Source organism: Daucus carota, chromosome 4 (assembly GCF_001625215.2).
Source record: "Daucus carota subsp. sativus chromosome 4, DH1 v3.0, whole genome shotgun sequence".
NCBI lineage: Eukaryota > Viridiplantae > Streptophyta > Magnoliopsida > Apiales > Apiaceae > Daucus > Daucus carota.
This window is the reverse complement of record NC_030384.2, coordinates 41,197,623-41,215,776: the sequence shown is the minus strand read 5'-3', so window position 1 is coordinate 41,215,776 and position 18,154 is coordinate 41,197,623. Positions and strand designations below refer to the sequence as shown.

The window sequence follows — 18,154 nt, the reverse complement described above, 5'->3', positions numbered from 1 at the left end:
GTTACTTTTAACACCCAAAAAGAATATTATAGAATGTATTCTTGTTTCTCTCTTATTTTTAGTTGTATTTGTATACTCTAATGGATGATCTTGTTTGGCCCTTTATATCAATCTCGTTACAGCTCTGTTTTGACTTTGGCAACTAGATATACAAGTAAAAATGAACAAATCACATTTTTCAAGATAAACCAAGGGATTCATTTTCCCACTTGGTATAAAGTTATGGAAGACTAACTGAGAAGTGTAGGTCAAAATATGTGACTACAAGTCTGCAAAGTGTGAAAAGAAGACACGATATTCTGTGCATGATATGCATGGGTGCAGCACTGCTGCTGCTATTTTGTGGTTCTGGGCAGGGGTACGAGAGCTACTATGGTCTATGGATATCATACTTCTTAATCCACCAAATTAGAATTTCTCAGTTCAATCAGCTCACTTTTGTTCTGTCAAAGTTCAGTCGGTTAGCAGATGGAAAAATAATGTGCCTTCTAGACTCGTATTCAATTATTGTGGTTTGATTTATTTGATCACCAAGAAATTTATTTATTTATCCAAAAATATACTTATTTAGTATGGAGACTCATGTATCTAGATTTTGAAATCATACTAAAACTAGTGTCTAGCATGGAGACTCATGCTAGGCACGGGTCCTATTTAGCAAAATCGAATCGGAATCGAAAAATTGAATCGTGTAATTTTGGTTCGGTTCGGTCTTGATTTTAAAATAAATTTTAATTCAATCCTTTTAAAAAATATTTCAATCCAGACCGAATAAAACAATAGTCCAAATAATATATATATAAATTTATATTTATATTATATATTCTATATCTTATATGTCATAATTATAATATACATTTTGGTAGAGAAAGTTTGTACTTGTTCATCATCATACAAACAGTTATTTTCATCTTGTGTTGTTGGACTTATTGTTGCTTGAACACTAGTTTAAAGAATCGAAAACAAATACAGTTTATTATACTTGTATTCAACCCCTCTTGTATAAGTACTTGCTTACCAAGATCTCATTTGGACGCGAGATATTTATATTTATTCTTGAACATGTAATCACCAAGCTAAACTCAACGTCCCAACTAAGAATAAAGTAAAGAAGATATCAAACAATAAAGCAATCTACATGTTTTAAAAAGAATTTGTTATTCTAGTTATTAAAAAAGTTATTGTTATTCAAATTTTTTTGCATAACGTATGAATATTATATTCCCCCTATAATATCTTGTTTGATTCAATCGACTCTAAAAATCTTGTCGTTCCAAACAAACAATATATTTAAAAAAATCGATACACTACTCGTACTGAAATCTTTCCATAAGAGCTAGAGAAGAAATTTACAAATATTCGATCTCATGGGCAGACATGGACCTTGTCTTCACTGTGGAATAGAGCGTAAGGCTTCTGAACCATTATACTTCGGGTTCTCATTAAAATATTATCTTTCAAATCATATTTTTTATCTTATCATACATTATTTTGTCGTTGTAGTTTGATATATATTTCATTGAATAAATTTACAAGTGATCATGGATTAAAATGTTACTCGAATCATATCGAGTAACTTATAATTAGATCTTGACAACAGCCAATGTTAAGAGTCAATTTATATCTCTTTCAACATTATAAAGTTGCAGGTGATATCCAAACATGGATATTATCAAGCAACTTTTAATGTGAATTTTAATTTTGCAAGAAAAAACCCCTGTCGCGAAATTAAAAGTGTAAGCATAGTTAAAAGTTGTTGATATCAATGAATAGATTCTCTTAATGCCTTCTTCGGCCTGGAGGCAATTTGGAGTAAAATGTCGTGTTTGTGTCAGTAATTGGGTTAATTTCGGGTCAAATTAAAATCACTTAAAACTCAATAACACTGAAAAATGAAGTTTTTAGAAATAAAATTCTAATTTCGGGTCCAATTCGGGCTAATCGGGTGATTTTCGGTTTTCATCTTAGTAAAATGAGGTTGCAGATTGGGTCGATTTCGCGTTGGATTTGAGGTCGTGTCTGGTATTGCCACCCCTTGAGTTCGGCACTAGGAATGCATTATTAATTTATTATTATTTTGATTTGGCACACATATATTTGGATTATTAAAAGAATTTGGATGGATATAAAGCTATCAAATACAAACATAAATTTAAAAATTTGAAATAACGAATTAATTTATTTAATTTGGAATTCATTATTTGAAAGAAATTTCATGTTTCCAAATATATTCAGAAAGACTTTTAGGGGGCAACAAATTTTTTCGAACCTTTAATATTGGAGAAATAAATAAGTATCAAGAAAACAAATCATCTATGTTATTTTAGGACAACAAATAACTAGCTACTATTTAGATGGATGACGTAACAATATAAGGTTCAGGTTTTTGGTGAAAAACCTACTACAATAATGGACCTCCTGCAACCATTATCATCATCTTTTATGGCTTACCACCACCGCTTACCATCGCTAATAGCCACCATAATTATCACAACTAGTGGCTACTTGTCACCATCACACACTTTTTCTCATCACTTACTACTATCACGAGCTTCCTGATCATCAATAATCGACCACCAATGTTAACATAAAGTAGATTTTCTTGATTATGAAGAATAAAAATTGTTGATTAGTATATAAAACAGTGATTAGTGTAGTAGAAACTAGTGATTCTAGTAGCTCTAAATAATGACCGTGGAACTGGTTTTCAATTTCTATTTGTTCACTAGTCGATATGTATATATGTGTGTGCATTTGATTTGAGAATGAGTGCTATATTGTAAACGCCCCGCCCACGAGTTCCCTTGTAAATTTACAAACACCGATGATTTGGCTAGGTTATTATTGCTAAAGCAATGTACCATTTTTTATTTATGAATTGTGTTTTTCTATTCTTTGGAACAGACACAGTACTTTGGAGAGCAGGACCACCGGAAAAATCATGTTTGTGCAATGCATGTGGAACCTGGTGGAGAACAAAAGGATCCCTGGGAGATTATATCCCAAGGCATGGAATCCATGAACAAAGTTCACTTATCCACCAGCGGAGAGCTATGCCCGTCAAAGAAGTGACAAATAATCAATCTGGTTCAGGACTCGTGGAGTCAATCCAAAACAGCTGCCCTGATACTAGACTTCCTGCTGCAGGTAAGAAATTTTCTGTGATGTTGAATTTACTTTAATAGATTTAGAGATTACCTTAAAATTAATGTCTATATATATATAATACTTTCAAAAATATTTAAAAAATTTGAAAACCACAGGCACGTTATGTCATCATTCATCACTACTCATAATCTTCTTAAGTTTTTTTTTTTAAATACATTAACACAAACACAATTGCTCTCACACACATAAAATATATATAAATTTATACTCACTCCGTCCCATTCAAATACTCTATTTTTGGCACGCTTTTTAAGAATTTTTTTAAAATATAACTCCATAACACATTTTTAAATAATTTAGTTTATTTATCCAACTACAAGCTAAAGGTTAGTTCAGTGATATTTTAATTTATTTATCCATTTGGCATTTTGATAAACAAATTCCAAATTTGCTTGTTCTGTTTTCACCACCCTATTTTGTCGCACTTATCTTACAAACTTGACTATTGTTCCCTCGTGTGTATCACTCACAATTTATAAGAATCATCTTATATAAAGTCTATTAAAAGATAAATATTATTATATTAATCTCATTATTCATCAAATATATAATTAATAAATCAAAAAAATAAAATTTCATTATTTTTACAGACTAGTCTTCCTGCACAGAAGTGCCGTCTCCCTTGAAGTTTGAAACACAAACTAAGCTTCCTATTTATAAGCGTATAGTACATGCAGTCAGATCATCGGTTATTATGTTATAGTAGTAGTACTTATTACAAGCCTCCTAAAATTGACATGTTTTATAACCAGGATATTTTTCTTGTGTCACATGTTACACCACCTTTTATTATTGAATTCACCAGCTCTGTTCACCTTATTTTCTCGCGCGATTGAGTTAAGGTCCGTTCACAGACAGCTGCTGCAGCGCTGCTAGTGTACAAGATAATAAACATATGTTCTTGTAATTATGTCTATCAAACATCTTTAAAGCGAATTGAGATCTTCATTCAACATTTAGAAATCCTGGAAGCTTTTCTTTAACTTAGTGCTGTAGTGTGAAACCATATTATATATAATTTCAAACTCAGTCCTTAATATAGATCAACCCTTTTAGTTAAACACAAATAAGTGCTCTAAATTTCCTTCCAAACACCATCACATATTTATTTATCTTATCTGCAAACCAGGATGAATCATTTGACTGCTTATTTTTGTCAACCTTAATATCCAAGATTTCATGGATCTTGTTTCATTGGCTACCTAAAACCTAAAACTTCTGCTTTTTTTGACGGGGAATCCTTAAAGTAAAATCATGGGTGCATACCACCATGCTAGACCCAAAACCATGTAAATCAAGTGTTTTTTATACTGAGAGGTGTGGCCCCCAAAAACTTCTTCATTTATGTTTATATCAGGAGAGTTTGACATTCTAACAATCTCTCTGTGATAACAAAATCGAAAAGTACAACATATTTACTTATATTTCTTGCATGCAGCAAAAGATAAAGTTAAAGGTTTTTCAATATTCAGCTTCAAAGTTCCGAGAAGAAAGAGATCGGTGCTCCCACAGTACTGTTTGACAGGCATCGGAAGACTTCACCGACAACTACTTGAGATCCAAGATGAACAACAATCTGAAGCAAATACATCAGTTGCTGGTGAAGAAGAAAATGATGTGCTCATTGATAACACCAATTGGATGCATGATGTCTGGAAATGAGATCACTCGTGCAGATATGTTGCTTAAATTAGACCCGGCAAATTTTCACACGACACGAATACACGACACGAAAACGACACGAAAATTTAGTGTTTGTGTTTGCATTTTGAGTACACGACACGAAAAGGTACACGACACGAAGTACACGACTGAGATGTCGTGTCGGTTTTGTGTTTACCCTTCGGGTACACGACACGACACGAGGTACACGAAATAAATATAATTTAATAGTTAAATATTAATATTTAATTATAAATATGTATATTTATAATAAATATATGTATATTTTCTTTTAAAATAATACATAGTTTATAATATTGTAAGTGTAAATGATTTAAATATATATATTTCATACTATTTTGTAATTTTTTTGCCTAGAAATCTAATATTTACATTAATTTATATATTTATTTATATTTATATTTAAATTCGATTTTACACGAAACACGACACGAGAACGACACGAAAACGGAGGTACACGACACGAAAATACACGAACGCTAAACGGGTCGGTTTTGTGTTTGGCCTTTGAGTACACGACACGAAAAGGTACACGACACGAAAGTACACGATCTGCACGAATTGCCAGGTCTAGCTTAAATAGCCATCTTTGCAACAGTATCTCCATTTAATATAGTGACTCAGAGATTAAACAAATGGTTTTACTATATTATGCAGCAAAAATTGCTACTTATTTTGCAACTTTCTGGTCAAGATTCTATGAATCCTTAATAATGTGGATGCTTATAATCGTTTCATCAAACTCGGGTTACAAATATTTTTATGTTGTGCGGCTACTTGAAGGCATGCTATATGCATGTATACAATTGAATAATTGATATTATTGTTAGATAATCTAATATAAAGCTACCCACCTATGCTTTTGGGATACCCATGTGATGAGACTCGTGTAGTCGTGTAGATAGAATGTCATGCCCCGAGCTCTTTCTGTCTTCAATTTGGCCTCCTAAATCTCTATCTGAATTAGGCCTGGCAATTTGACACGTAACACGTTAATACGAAACGAAACGACACGAAAAAAATGAATACGAGTTTTGATTTTCGATACACGAAACACGAAAGTACACGAACACTTTCATTTGGGGTACACGAAATACACGAAAGTACACGAAATATTTGTAGATTATATTTATTATATATATGTAATGATATATTAAATATATAATTGAGTATAAAATATATAGTTATATGTATGTGTGGATATATATTGTAGATACATTAACAAATTTATAAAGAATTGTATACAAGTATTATATATATCATTCACATTTAATAAATTTATAAAAGAAAATATATATTAAATCCATTTTTTGATTAAAAAATATATTAATATTTTTATATATAATATACACGAAAAGTACACGAAATATACACGAAACGATTCGAAACGGATACGGGTTTCAAATTAGGTACACGAAATTAATAATGGGCGGATACGGGTTTCACCTTCGAGTACACTAAACACGAAAATACACGAAACGAAAGTATACAAAACGAAACGATTGACACCCCTAATCTGAATAGCCTGTTAATGTATTGTTATCGCTCTTCTTCGAGTACACGATACCAGAATTCAGTGTTCCGTTGGTGTACCTTAATATCTGTTTTGCTGCACTGAAGTGCAAGGCCGGTTTTGAGGGAGTGCAACAAGTGCAACAGCACAGGACCCATGAAAATTTAGGGCCCCCAATTTATGACTACTTTTTTCTATCTTTTGGTATACTCATGATAAATATAATATAATATTAATATCTCTTTAATTTTTATCATTATTTTATTTAAACACTAATCAATTCTCAACTCCCAAGACCCAGTCATGCACGTCTCTTCTTATTCCTTCTCTCTCCCCACAAACTAGTACACTGTACAAGTAGTAAATCCCACACGACCACGCACATATTTAAATCTAACTACTCAAAAAACAAACAATTTTTCAGTTGTAGTAGTCTATTTTTGTGTATAATATCTTGTTATTTTAAATATATTACTCCCTCCTCCCATAATAAACGTCCTCTTTTTTTCAAGTTTTTTTCACGCATTTCCAAGCTTATAAAAAACATATTTGTAGATATTATTTTTTCTTATTTTTTGTTTGTATAAAAATAGGAAGTTCAAATTTTAATACAAAATAAAAAATATGAGAAAATAATGTCTACAATTATGTTTTTTATAAGCTTGGAAATGCGTAAAAAAAACTTGAAAAAAAAGAGGACGTTTATTATGGGACGGAGGGAGTAAAATTTTGTTCTGTCATTTGGAAGGGCCTCATTCTTAAAGTCAACACAGGGCCTCAAAAAAGTCCCAAACGGCCCTGCCGAGGTGCAGAACAGCAGGCCTTTACATGGGGTATTTTGTCGGGTTACAATCTCTCATCCCTGCCTTTTCTTCCATTATATGGAAACTGGTCATTTTTATTTTTGATATTTGTAATTCAGAAGTTTTAAAAAATTAAAAAAATATAACCGAGCGTCTCAAGAGAGGTGTTGCATACATAACCGCCCCTTATTTTCCCTGTATAAGTAAGTATATTGATAACAAAAGTCAGTCAAATATGGATAAGATATTGAGATTCTGGTCGAATAAAATTGAAAAAGAACTCAAAAAATATACAAAATTGTAAAGCGGCGTGTGTATCCATTCAAACTTTACGGGGTTAAATAGCTAATTCATTACTAACCTGGCTTAAAACTTGCAACTGAGTCATGTTGTTGAAAAAACTTTCAAACGCATCACCAAGTAATTAAAAACTTTCAAAATCATCATTCTCCGTCAGTTCCGTTAAGTAATTAACGGAAAGTTCAAAAAAAAAATTAAAAAAAACCAAAAAAATTGGAAAAATTGGAAAAAAATCGTGAAAAATTCTGAAAAAATTCAACAAAATCTGATTATTTTTTTTGAAAAATGTGAATAAATAAAAGAAAATCAAAAAATTAAAAATATGGAAAACAAAAAGTTTCAAACCTTTTTTTTATTCTTTTCAATTTTTCTAAAATCCGAAAAAAAAACATGACACCAAATTTTTTTCAAAATTTTTCATATTCTTTTAAGATTTTTGAATTTTTTCAGAATATTTTTGAACTTTAGAATTTTTTTTCAGAATTTTTTGAATTTATTATGAATTTTCTGTTTTTTCTCCAGATTTTTCTGAATTTTTTAAGAGTTTTTCAGATTTTTTTCATTTTTTTAAGAAAATGTTTTTGAACTTTCCGTTAATTACTTAACGGAACTGACGGAGAATGATACTTTTGAAAGTTTTTAATTACTTGGTGATGCGTTTGAAAGTTTTTTCAACAACATGACTCAGTTGCAAGTTTCGAGCCAGGTTAGTGATGAATTAGCTATTTAACCCAAACTTTATGTGTACAGGACAATAGAAAAAGTTAAAGAAATTGAAATCAAAACCTTACCTACAAAAAACATTTTTTGGGACCATATGTATCTTTTAGAGTGGATGGACAGATTAATTGACGTGGTTAAAATATTTGAGAGTATAATTATATACTCCCTCCGTCCCATCCATTTCTTTACACTTTTCTCTTTTGGGTGTCCCATCCAATTCTTTACATTTCAAAACTTTCCAAAAATAGTCAATGGGTCCTGCCACTTCTCTACTTTTCTTTCCTTTTCACACTACTTTAACTCCACTATCTTCTTTTTATACATTAAAAATCAATGGGTCCCACCACTTTACCCACTTTTCTCCCTCTTTTCCACTACTTTATACATATTTCTTAACCTCCGTGCCCAACCCATTCGATAAGAAATGGGTGGGACGGAGGGAGTACATTATAAATTGTGAGCTCTTGAGTCTTGAGTGTTAGATTATGTATTTGAATTATAAGATGGTTGAGTTGAATGAAAAGGCAACTCAAAGATAAGAAGTCAAGAATTATTTTTCATAAAATTCTTGGGTGATAATCTAAAATTTAAAAAAATATTACTTAAAATTGGTGATAATTTACAGTAATTTATATATATTTTAATTTTAATTTTTGTGTATTGAAAAACTAATTTATATAGGTATTGTAGTAATTTGTTTATATAAAAAATTAGGATACGGCTTCGAATTACAGTTTATTAAACCCAACTTAAAAACACCAACCATGTGCGCATCCGAAGGGTAGCGGCTGCGGGTTCCTACGTTAAAAAAAAAAAAAAAACCTAAAATCTCTTTTTCATTTCTTTAGTATTTTACCTAAATACTTCCTCCGGTAGTCCGGTTAAATAAGTTGTTCGCAGTTTTTTGTTTAATTTTAAATGTTTCAATTGTACGGGAGAAAAGAGTATTTTTTTTTTTATAATTTTATTCATTTTATCAATTTTACAAGAATAAAGAGCAGATTACAATACCACGGTAGTATTAAACCCAACCCAGGCACGCTCTAACATCAAAACCCTTGTTTCGTGTTGTTGTTTGTTGTTGTTGATTGTAAAAATGGGGAAAGATGAGGAAGAGAGCAGAGGGGTGTCAGATGAGAGACACATAAACGAGGAATACAAAACATGGAAAAAGAACACCCCATTGTTGTATGATTTGGTAATAACCCATGCTCTTGAATGGCCTTCTCTCACTGTTCAGTGGCTCCCACCTTCTCAACTCCCTCACAAGCTCATTCTTGGCACCCACACCTCTGAGAATGAGCCCAATTATCTCATGCTTGCTCAGGTCAATCTCCCTTCTCAAGATCCGGATTCTTTTCTTAATACCCCCAATGGGAATGGGGCGGTTTCTCCTCATCAGCCTAATCCTCAGGTACTCTCTTTTTGTGTCAAGATTTTGTTTTTTTTTATTGCGGGTTTCTGAATTGCTGAATGAATGATGGTTTGAGCTTTTGATAAAGGTTTTGAGGGTTAAAGATTGAATCTTGTTCTCCTTTTTATGTTTTTGTGTATTTATGGCTTACAATTATGCTACTATGTGTCTGGTAATTGTTGTATGGATTCTTTGCTTATTCTGATATGAGAGAATTCAAAAGAGAGGGAGATATGATACAAGGATGTTAAAGCATTCTTGAACTTCAATTAGAATCTAGAAGTGCCCTTTGAATAGTTCGTACTAGTTTAGGAAATAAGCAACAATGCTAGTAGAAATACAACTCACCCATTTTAGGATACTATGATAAGTGGAATAACTGAACTAGGAACAGTTATATGAATTTGGTTTCACCAAGTTCATGTCCTATATGAATTTATAAATTAAATAGACTTTGTCCTTAATATTACTCGTATACTAGTTGCGCTTGTATCTTAGTGGTTTTAAGTCTCATTTTCTTTTTGGTTGTCTGATTTAAACTTTCATTGTCAGGTTCAAATAATTCAACAAATTAACCATGATGGAGAGGTTAATCGGGCTCGCTATATGCCCCAGAACCCTTATATCATCGCCACAAAGACAGTAAGTGCAGAAGTCTACGTGTTTGAGTATAACAAACACCCATCTAAGCCTCCTTTAGATGGAGCGTGTAGTCCAGATCTGAGGTTAAGGGGCCACAGCACCGAAGGATATGGCTTGTCATGGAGTCCGTTCAAGCAAGGCCACTTATTGAGTGGTTCTGATGATGCTCAGATATGCCTGTGGGACATTAATGTTGTTCCTAAAAATAAGACTTTGGATGCTATGCAAACATTTAAGGTATTGCAGTCACATTTATTATGTATGTTTCTGTATCTGATAAATGCTTCAAGTTAAGTCAATTTTAGTTAAATGATAGTAAGTAATCTCTAAGCAAGACATATCGACCAACTAGAGTTATTTCCAGCATGTTTTGAAATTCTGAAAATTTCGAGTTCTTAAAGAGTTGTTGGAAAAGGGAAAGGCACAAACTTTATTAAGTTAATTTCCAAATAACGATTGTCGTGAATATATGATCCGTACCTTTCTGGCTTTCCTTTTACCATTCTATAGATCATCTCTCTTGTAATTTTATAAGTATCTTACAATAGTTTGTTGGTCTGCATACATCATACACTCTATTGGGTACGTCATATCATTTGTTTGGTTCTTACAATAGTTTATAATTACTGAATATAGGTTCATGAAGGTGTTGTGGAAGATGTTGCATGGCATCAGAAGCATGAAAACCTATTTGGCTCAGTTGGGGATGATCATTATTTGCACATATGGGATCTTCGAGCTCCAGTAGTAACCAAGCCTAGTCAGTCTGTTGTTGCTCATCAAAGCGAGGTGGGTAATTGAGGTTTTCTTCAGCACCCTATTTTTCCATAGAAAACTAGGTATCTTTGTGTTTGTGTGTGTGTGTTAGAGATTTGCTAGTGTAAATGGAGATAAAAAAAGGTGCCTAATTCTGCTTAGAAATGATCAGTAGTCACCCATCAGATCTGGTAATATCTCTAGCCCCAATTATACCTGTAGACTGTAGGCAACCTCAATATTGATGTTTTGTGATCTGCTTATTTGTTCTCCTGTTTTGTTTTTATTCCCCCTTCGCCTTTCATGATTATCAAAAGCGAGCTTTAACCGACAATTAAGCTTAAAGCACACCTATTGGGCTTTGTTTTTTAGAAGGGCAGAGCAAATACCAAAGCCCCGCTTTATGCTGAAGCCCATAGTGCAAAAAAGCTATAAAAACTGTGCTTTTGTGTAAATGGGTGTTTATTATTAGATCTCGGCATAATTTTTAAAAGGTCAGTCAATATTTAATTTTATATGGCTTGTTTTAAAACCTGGTACATAATACGTACTAGACTTTTAGTCATATGCAATCTCTAAAACACCTATCCGCCTCAATCAACCTCTACAAATCCTCAACAAAGCACCAGTAATTCCCGACGGCTACAAATCCTCAATGCACACAAAAGTGGATCATCTAAGGCAGCTAATTGATGAGATTGAAGATGAGGGTGTTCAAAATGATGAGGAGATTCAGTTTGTGCATGTTTTTTATTAATTTGAAAGTGGAGAAGTTATTGATGCACAAATATATATTATTTCTCAATACATTATAGTACTATGAAACATGGGCCTAGTTTTTTCTTTTGATTTTATAGATAGTAATTAGCATATCCAACAATCTCAATAAATGAAAATATATATGTTAATATAGTGCGCTTTGTTTATAGAAGCCCACGCTTCGCTTTGCGCTCCGTGCTTATGCTACAAGAGACCCCTTAAGTTCCCTGCGCTTTTTGTCTTTAATAACAATTATCTATAAAAAGCCAAGTTATGCACAAACTCTAGAAATCCATGGACTTAGTCCTTGCTAAGCTGACACTGAATTGCTCTGGTAGTTTTGCCAGTTTTACAACTTTATATCTTCACAAAATTGCATCTTGTATCCAGGAACATATGCATATAAAGATTAGTTACTATATTTAGGTTCTGCCGACATTATCTACAACTGTAATGTGGTGTTGTTGCTTGAAAATTATCATAAATTTAATTATTTTTTCAAATTGGTTTTGTAGGTGAACTGTTTGGCATTCAATCCTTTTAATGAATGGGTGCTAGTAACAGGGTCTACGGATAGCACTGTTAAGTTATTTGATCTTCGTAAACTGTCTACTGCTGTCCATACCCTAGACAGTCACAAGTAAGACAACTATCTCATATTTTAAGACCACCTCTCTTTGGATTTTGTGAAAAGCGTTATGCATTTTATGAGAATGTATTGTGATATTGATCTGTTTACTGTTAACTTCATGTGAGTGGAATGTGATTAGTTGATTCTTACTTGTAAGCTCAATGTCTTTGTTATACAGAGAGGAGATTTTCCAGGTTGGGTGGAGTCCACAACATGAGACAATGTTAGGTTCATGTTGTCTTGGCAGGAGACTAATGGTGTGGGATCTTAGCAGGTATATACCGCAGTTGTCCTTAGATAATGTGTATTTATATGTTTACTTAAACCGAAATGCTATACCTTTGGTTCTTGCTTGAGAACCGAGAAAAGTGAAGCTTTATGTTGTAATTATACAGTGCTTATGCACTAGAGTCATAATTATCAAAATATCATGACAAATTCAGAATGAAGTAGGTTTTATCTCTTAATTTGTGGTTGTCATTTTTTGCAATGTTGCCTACATTTTCTATTTTCATCTTCATTGTGCATTTTTTATTAATCGTTTTCTGAATTTTAGGTTGTGGGACATAATTTTTTGTAAAACAAATCTTTTTTTAATTCTTTTCCTTTCCTTCTTCTAGCCCACTATTTGCATGGTCTGTTTCCATTCTTTCATAGTTGCTAGTGTCATAATGTATATGTTTGTCTTGCATTCTTCACTGTTTTTATGAACAGAAGTTAAATAACTCATATCTGTGGTTTTCTTGATAATTTTTTTGTGGGTATAAACCAACCTAATCAGTGAGAACTCTAAACATATATTTACATCTTGCATTAAAATGTTTTTTATTTTGGTTGCTAGAAGCTTTGATGCTTATTAGAATCCTCCCTACTACTAATTACCTGACAATGGTCTGAAAAAAAGCATTTACCTTTGAGTTAATAATACGACTCCGGTTGATGCCTAGACTTAATTTCTGTCTTTATAATATGGAAAGATATCGTACATGACGTTTGTTTGATTAACTTTACAGGATTGGCGACGAGCAAACACCGCAGGAGGCTGAAGATGGGCCCCCAGAGTTACTTTTTGTACATGGTGGCCACACAAGTAAAATTTCAGATTTCTCTTGGAACCAAAGTGAAGATTGGGTTATTGCCAGTGTAGCTGAAGACAACATACTTCAAGTCTGGCAAATGGCAGACCATATTTACCTTGGTGAGGAAACTGCTCCAGGAGAAGATGCAACCAAAGGTTCTGATGCATAAGTTTTCCGTTCTAAAGAGGCGCGCGCCGTAGGCTGAACTATTAGAAATTCAATTTCTTTTAGTTTTCGTGTTCCTCCATGGTCCATGATGCGCAGCAGGGAATTAAAAGATTAAATTGTATTTTCTATAGTCTTATCTAGTTATTTTCTATAGTCTTATCTGGTTATAAAGTTAATTGTAATTGTACTGAACTTTGAATGATAGTTGAGTACGAGAAGGATTTGTTTCCTTTATTTACTCATGTGCTAGTATATTTTTTTTTGACAAATATGGCTTATAGCCTTACAAGTGAGTATCTGTTCTAAGATATTCTCGAGATGAGCCAGGGTCGAACCCAAGACCTGGGACGACAGAGGATAAGCCCTTAACCACTGGGCTATCCAACCGTGCTCATATTTTTAGTACAAGGAAAATGTTAAAGGTACAAATTGAATACAAAAATGGGTACAAAATGTCAAAATGTCGCATGTCGTATTTTTTTGAGTTATAATTTAAATAATAGCAATAAAAAGGAATCTCCTGCATAAACAATTATCTCTCAATAATCATTCCAAATTGATCATAAAAGTTCCAATCTTCCTTGTTTTTTTTATAATTTCTCGTACAAAGTATAATAAAATTTATTATATTATCTAAAAATTTATATACTCAAAAAATCCGATCCGATTCAAAACCTGATAATTTTGATTTTAGATTTGTTTTTAAAATCTAAAAATATTAAAATTAGATTTAGCTAAATTTGATTCTAAGGTCGAACACATGTTACTGTATCTGGGTGCGCCCATAGCTTTTCGGGTAATCGAGATTTGAATCCCTAAAAACAAAATAGAATTTTGGGCATCTTCTTGGGCCTCACCAGACTAACGAAACCGGCCCAAAAGAAGAAAAATACCAATCTTACAACGTCTCCGTATAATAAAACCCTAAACTGGCGAAGGTAAGCCCCTAAAGGGTTTTACAAGTTTAATTCCCAGAGAGAGTCAGCGAGACACAGAGAGAGAGAGATAGAGCGCAGCTATGCCGAAATCAAAGCGTAACAAAGCAGGTTAATAATCTTTCTCTGTTTTCATTAACTTATGTTTGGTTTCTTATTGTATAAACACACACATACATGTACTAATGAAAGTACTTGTGGTATGAATTGGTTGCAGTGACACTGTCCAAGACCAAAAAGAAAGGGAGAGAGCATAAAGAGACCATAGTCAACTCAATAAGAGAGTCTGTTGAAAAATATAACTCTGTCTATGTTTTCAATTTTGAGAATATGAGAAATCTCAAGTTTAAGGAGTTTAGAGACCAACTTAGATCTACTAGCAGGTATGTACTTATAAATATATATTTGCACTTTCTTGGTTCTTTTTTGCTGTATGTGTTGTTTTATGAACTTGTTATCGGCTCAAAACTTTGTTTTATGGTTATAATTTAGTTTTAGAACTTGTTATCGGCTCAAAACTTTGTTTTATGGTTATAATTTAGTTTTAGTTATGGGCTATGTTGGTGTTTGACTAATTGAAAAATAAAATTTTGGGGGTGGGTAATACAACCCACTTGTTAGTTATGTACATTGTATTTTAAAGATTTGATTTTTATTTCATATTTGTAGAAAAATGTTTTTGAAGTGTTTTCAGGGTAATTGGTATTGCGGGTTTTAGGAAGCTTGTTTTATGATGACTTTTGTTTGTTTTAGATTTTTTCTGGGATCGAACAAGGTGATGCAGGTGTCCCTAGGACGATCTGTGGCTGATGAGATAAGGACTGGACTTCACAAGGTTTCTAAGGTATGAAGGGATGACATACTTTTATGTAACACGGGTCTTTAAAATATAGAATTGTTGTGCTTATACTGTTCGATGGTGTTTTCAGCTTCTTCGAGGTGATTCTGGTCTTTGCTGTACTAATTTGCCCAAAGAAGAGGTGGAAAAGTATGTTTTCCTACCTCTATGTTCAACTTAAAAAAGAAATTCTTAATGTATAGTCAAATTCTGTTTGGATGGATACATGATTACCTCTTATTCTAGATATTCCTCTAGGATCTGTAGGTCACCTTCACCAGCTTGTTCTATATTATGTCTTTGTGCTTCCCATTATTTAAATTTCTCTTAAAATTAAAGTAACAGATCCTTGTACATGTTTAACCACTTACCGTGTCTGTACATGGATTGTTCACTTATGGGTAGCTAGTATATTATAATGGTGTTCACTTGTAATTACCCTCTGTTCAATTTCTTTTTTTACAGAATATTCAGCGAGTACGAAGATTATGATTTTGCAAGGACTGGTAGCATTGCAACAGAAACGGTATCATCTCTTTCCTTGTGGCCTTCTGTATATATATACGTATAAGACTTTAAGTTGCAAGTCAAGCTGAATTATAATTGATTTCGACTATAGACCCTTGTTTGTAATTGTCTTAAGATGTTGTGAGTAACACAACAATGTCAACAAAATGTAGTTTATATAGTTGAATATAAGGGCCCCTAAAAGGCAGTCCAGATAACAATACAAATCAATGTGAGTCTTATCTTTAGGGTTGATTAATCTGAAAACATAGTATAACATCCCCAACCGCAAGTGTCAGGAATAGCATATATTCTGGATGTTGAAAAACAAACTATGACTGATCAATTCATAATCATGGTTTATAGGCTGTACTTCACGTTGGGTTTCAAACATTGTATCCTGTGTTGGCCTATTTTTTACATGGCTCTAATATGTAATTGAAATGAACAAACTTTGTTAACTTATACTGAATAGGTTTCCATGTAATTTTTAATTAACAAATTTATTGGCAAGTTTTATACTATATGTATGCAATGTATTACAATTTTCAGTACACTTTTGCATTAAAAGTAATATCAATGGTACTGTTTACTTAGGTTGACCTCAAGGAAGGTCCTCTTGACCAATTCACTCACGAGATGGAACCCTTTCTACGAAAGCAAGGGATGCCTGTTAGGTTAAACAAAGGTGCTCTATCTCTCTCTCCCTCCCTCCCCCCAAAAAAAAAACCCTGCTCACTTACAGACACAAATTAGGTCTGGCTTATTGTAATTAGTATAATTTTGCCGGGTGCAGGTGTGGTGGAACTGGTTTCAGATTTTGTTGTCTGTGAAGAGGGAAAGCCAATATCACCCGAGGCATCTCGGATTCTGGTAGGTTTTTCACCTTCAAAAAGTGAACTTTTATCTCTCTCTCCTTCTCTTTGTAGTTATGCATAATGCAATGCGTGATTGTAGAACACTAGGATTGTAGGAAGAGGAAACTTGAATAGCTTATGACCATCAAAAAATGAAAGAACTGCGGACCGTTTATCTCTATGTCCTTGTGATTGTTCTATGTGCTTTTTATATTGTATTTCTATAGTATCAGTTACATTGTAACCATATATATTATATCCAATTTATTTCATCTTCAAACCCTACAAAGAAAATATAGAAACAGAAATTTATGGCGAAGAATCTGTATATTGTTTAGTTTTCTGGGACACAAAGCAGCAAGATGAGAATTTTGAATTTGTTTCCTTGATGCTGTTAAGACATATATTTTGGCTATGTATACTACTGCTGCAAGTTTAATATGTATCTGAATTTGTTAAGACTTGTGTTATGCAGCGTCTTCTGGGCATCAAGATGGCTACCTTCAAGCTTCATCTAATTTGCAGGTGGAGCCCTGAGGATTTTGAAGTTTACAAAGAAGGTTTGGAGGGTTCAGATATTGAATCCTCATAGATTCTTTTGCAACCCATAACAAGTGATATATGTTTCTGTGCCATGAATTATTATGATATTAGTCAGGTGCCAAAATCAATCTGTAAAAGTTGGTTTGTGAAAAGATGATGTTCCGAGATTTGTGGGCATGTATTTTTTGTTTCAGATATATCTGTCCGGAAATTAATTGTAGTTTATTTGGAGAGAAATATTTTCATCAGCTTATACCCCTTCAAATTGTTGTACCTTTTCAGTGATACTATTCCTATATTGAAGTTACAATACTGCCAAAATTTTGAGTTTGTTTACTTATATTTACTCACTTCGGAAGCAATTATTTTTTGACGTGCTTGTTTCTGAAGCAATTATTTTTCGACATGCACAAAGTTTCCTCAAACAGATGGTTTTTACATATTAATTCTTGTTCCATAACATCCCTTGTTTAGTAACTCCATTGAAGTACGTATAATGTTGCTTCACTCTAAACATTTTGCAAATTTATTGGCCACTGGCCAGCGAAATTGTCACTCTTTTTTTTTTTTTAATATATAGAACGATTGTTTGTCTAATTGAGAAAATATGTATACGAAAGATATTGATACCCCGTCTCTCCCTCTCCCCCATATTTGTTAATCAAGTATAATATAAAATATAATTTCTTATATTTTTTTAAAATTTTCAATATAAATATTTAAAAATAAACATGTAGATATTGTCAAATATAAAAAAAAATGTAATTATCAAAATTCTCAATCGATCTTTAAAATATATAATTATGTTTTAATTTTTAATTTCTAAAAGCAAAGA

The 18,154-nt window shown here is 32.7% G+C and overlaps 2 protein-coding genes across 2 annotated transcripts; both read left to right on the top strand.

The window, feature by feature from the left end:
• The first annotated feature begins 9,199 nt into the window (after window positions 1–9,199).
• LOC108215803 (WD-40 repeat-containing protein MSI1) lies at window positions 9,200–13,873 on the top strand. Its single transcript, XM_017388378.2, has 6 exons — window positions 9,200–9,604; window positions 10,157–10,483; window positions 10,883–11,035; window positions 12,277–12,401; window positions 12,571–12,666; window positions 13,406–13,873. The coding sequence occupies exons 1-6, from the start codon at window positions 9,287–9,289 to the stop codon at window positions 13,638–13,640; spliced, it is 1,254 nt and encodes a 417-aa protein (XP_017243867.1). The 5' UTR covers window positions 9,200–9,286; the 3' UTR covers window positions 13,641–13,873.
• Window positions 13,874–14,487: 614 nt separating this feature from the next.
• Window positions 14,488–17,655, top strand: LOC108216292 (uncharacterized). The gene is made up of 8 exons (XM_017389009.2): window positions 14,488–14,685; window positions 14,792–14,957; window positions 15,328–15,418; window positions 15,504–15,562; window positions 15,878–15,938; window positions 16,517–16,607; window positions 16,716–16,792; window positions 17,252–17,655. The coding sequence occupies exons 1-8, from the start codon at window positions 14,658–14,660 to the stop codon at window positions 17,366–17,368; spliced, it is 690 nt and encodes a 229-aa protein (XP_017244498.1). The 5' UTR covers window positions 14,488–14,657; the 3' UTR covers window positions 17,369–17,655.
• The last annotated feature ends 499 nt before the right edge of the window (window positions 17,656–18,154 follow it).

What these genes read in the sequence shown, in the direction of transcription:
- LOC108215803 (XM_017388378.2), top strand. Translation starts at nt 9,287, where the DNA reads ATGGGGAAAGATGAGGAAGAGAGCAGAGGGGTGTCAGATGAGAGACAC. An exon ending in ATGCTATGCAAACATTTAAG is followed by an intron (nt 10,484 to 10,882) that starts GTATTGCAGTCA and finishes TACTGAATATAG; the next exon opens with GTTCATGAAGGTGTTGTGGA. An exon ending in ATGGTGTGGGATCTTAGCAG is followed by an intron (nt 12,667 to 13,405) that starts GTATATACCGCA and finishes TTAACTTTACAG; the next exon opens with GATTGGCGACGAGCAAACAC.
- LOC108216292 (XM_017389009.2), top strand. Translation starts at nt 14,658, where the DNA reads ATGCCGAAATCAAAGCGTAACAAAGCAG. An exon ending in CCCAAAGAAGAGGTGGAAAA is followed by an intron (nt 15,563 to 15,877) that starts GTATGTTTTCCT and finishes CTTTTTTTACAG; the next exon opens with AATATTCAGCGAGTACGAAG. An exon ending in CCGAGGCATCTCGGATTCTG is followed by an intron (nt 16,793 to 17,251) that starts GTAGGTTTTTCA and finishes TGTGTTATGCAG; the next exon opens with CGTCTTCTGGGCATCAAGAT.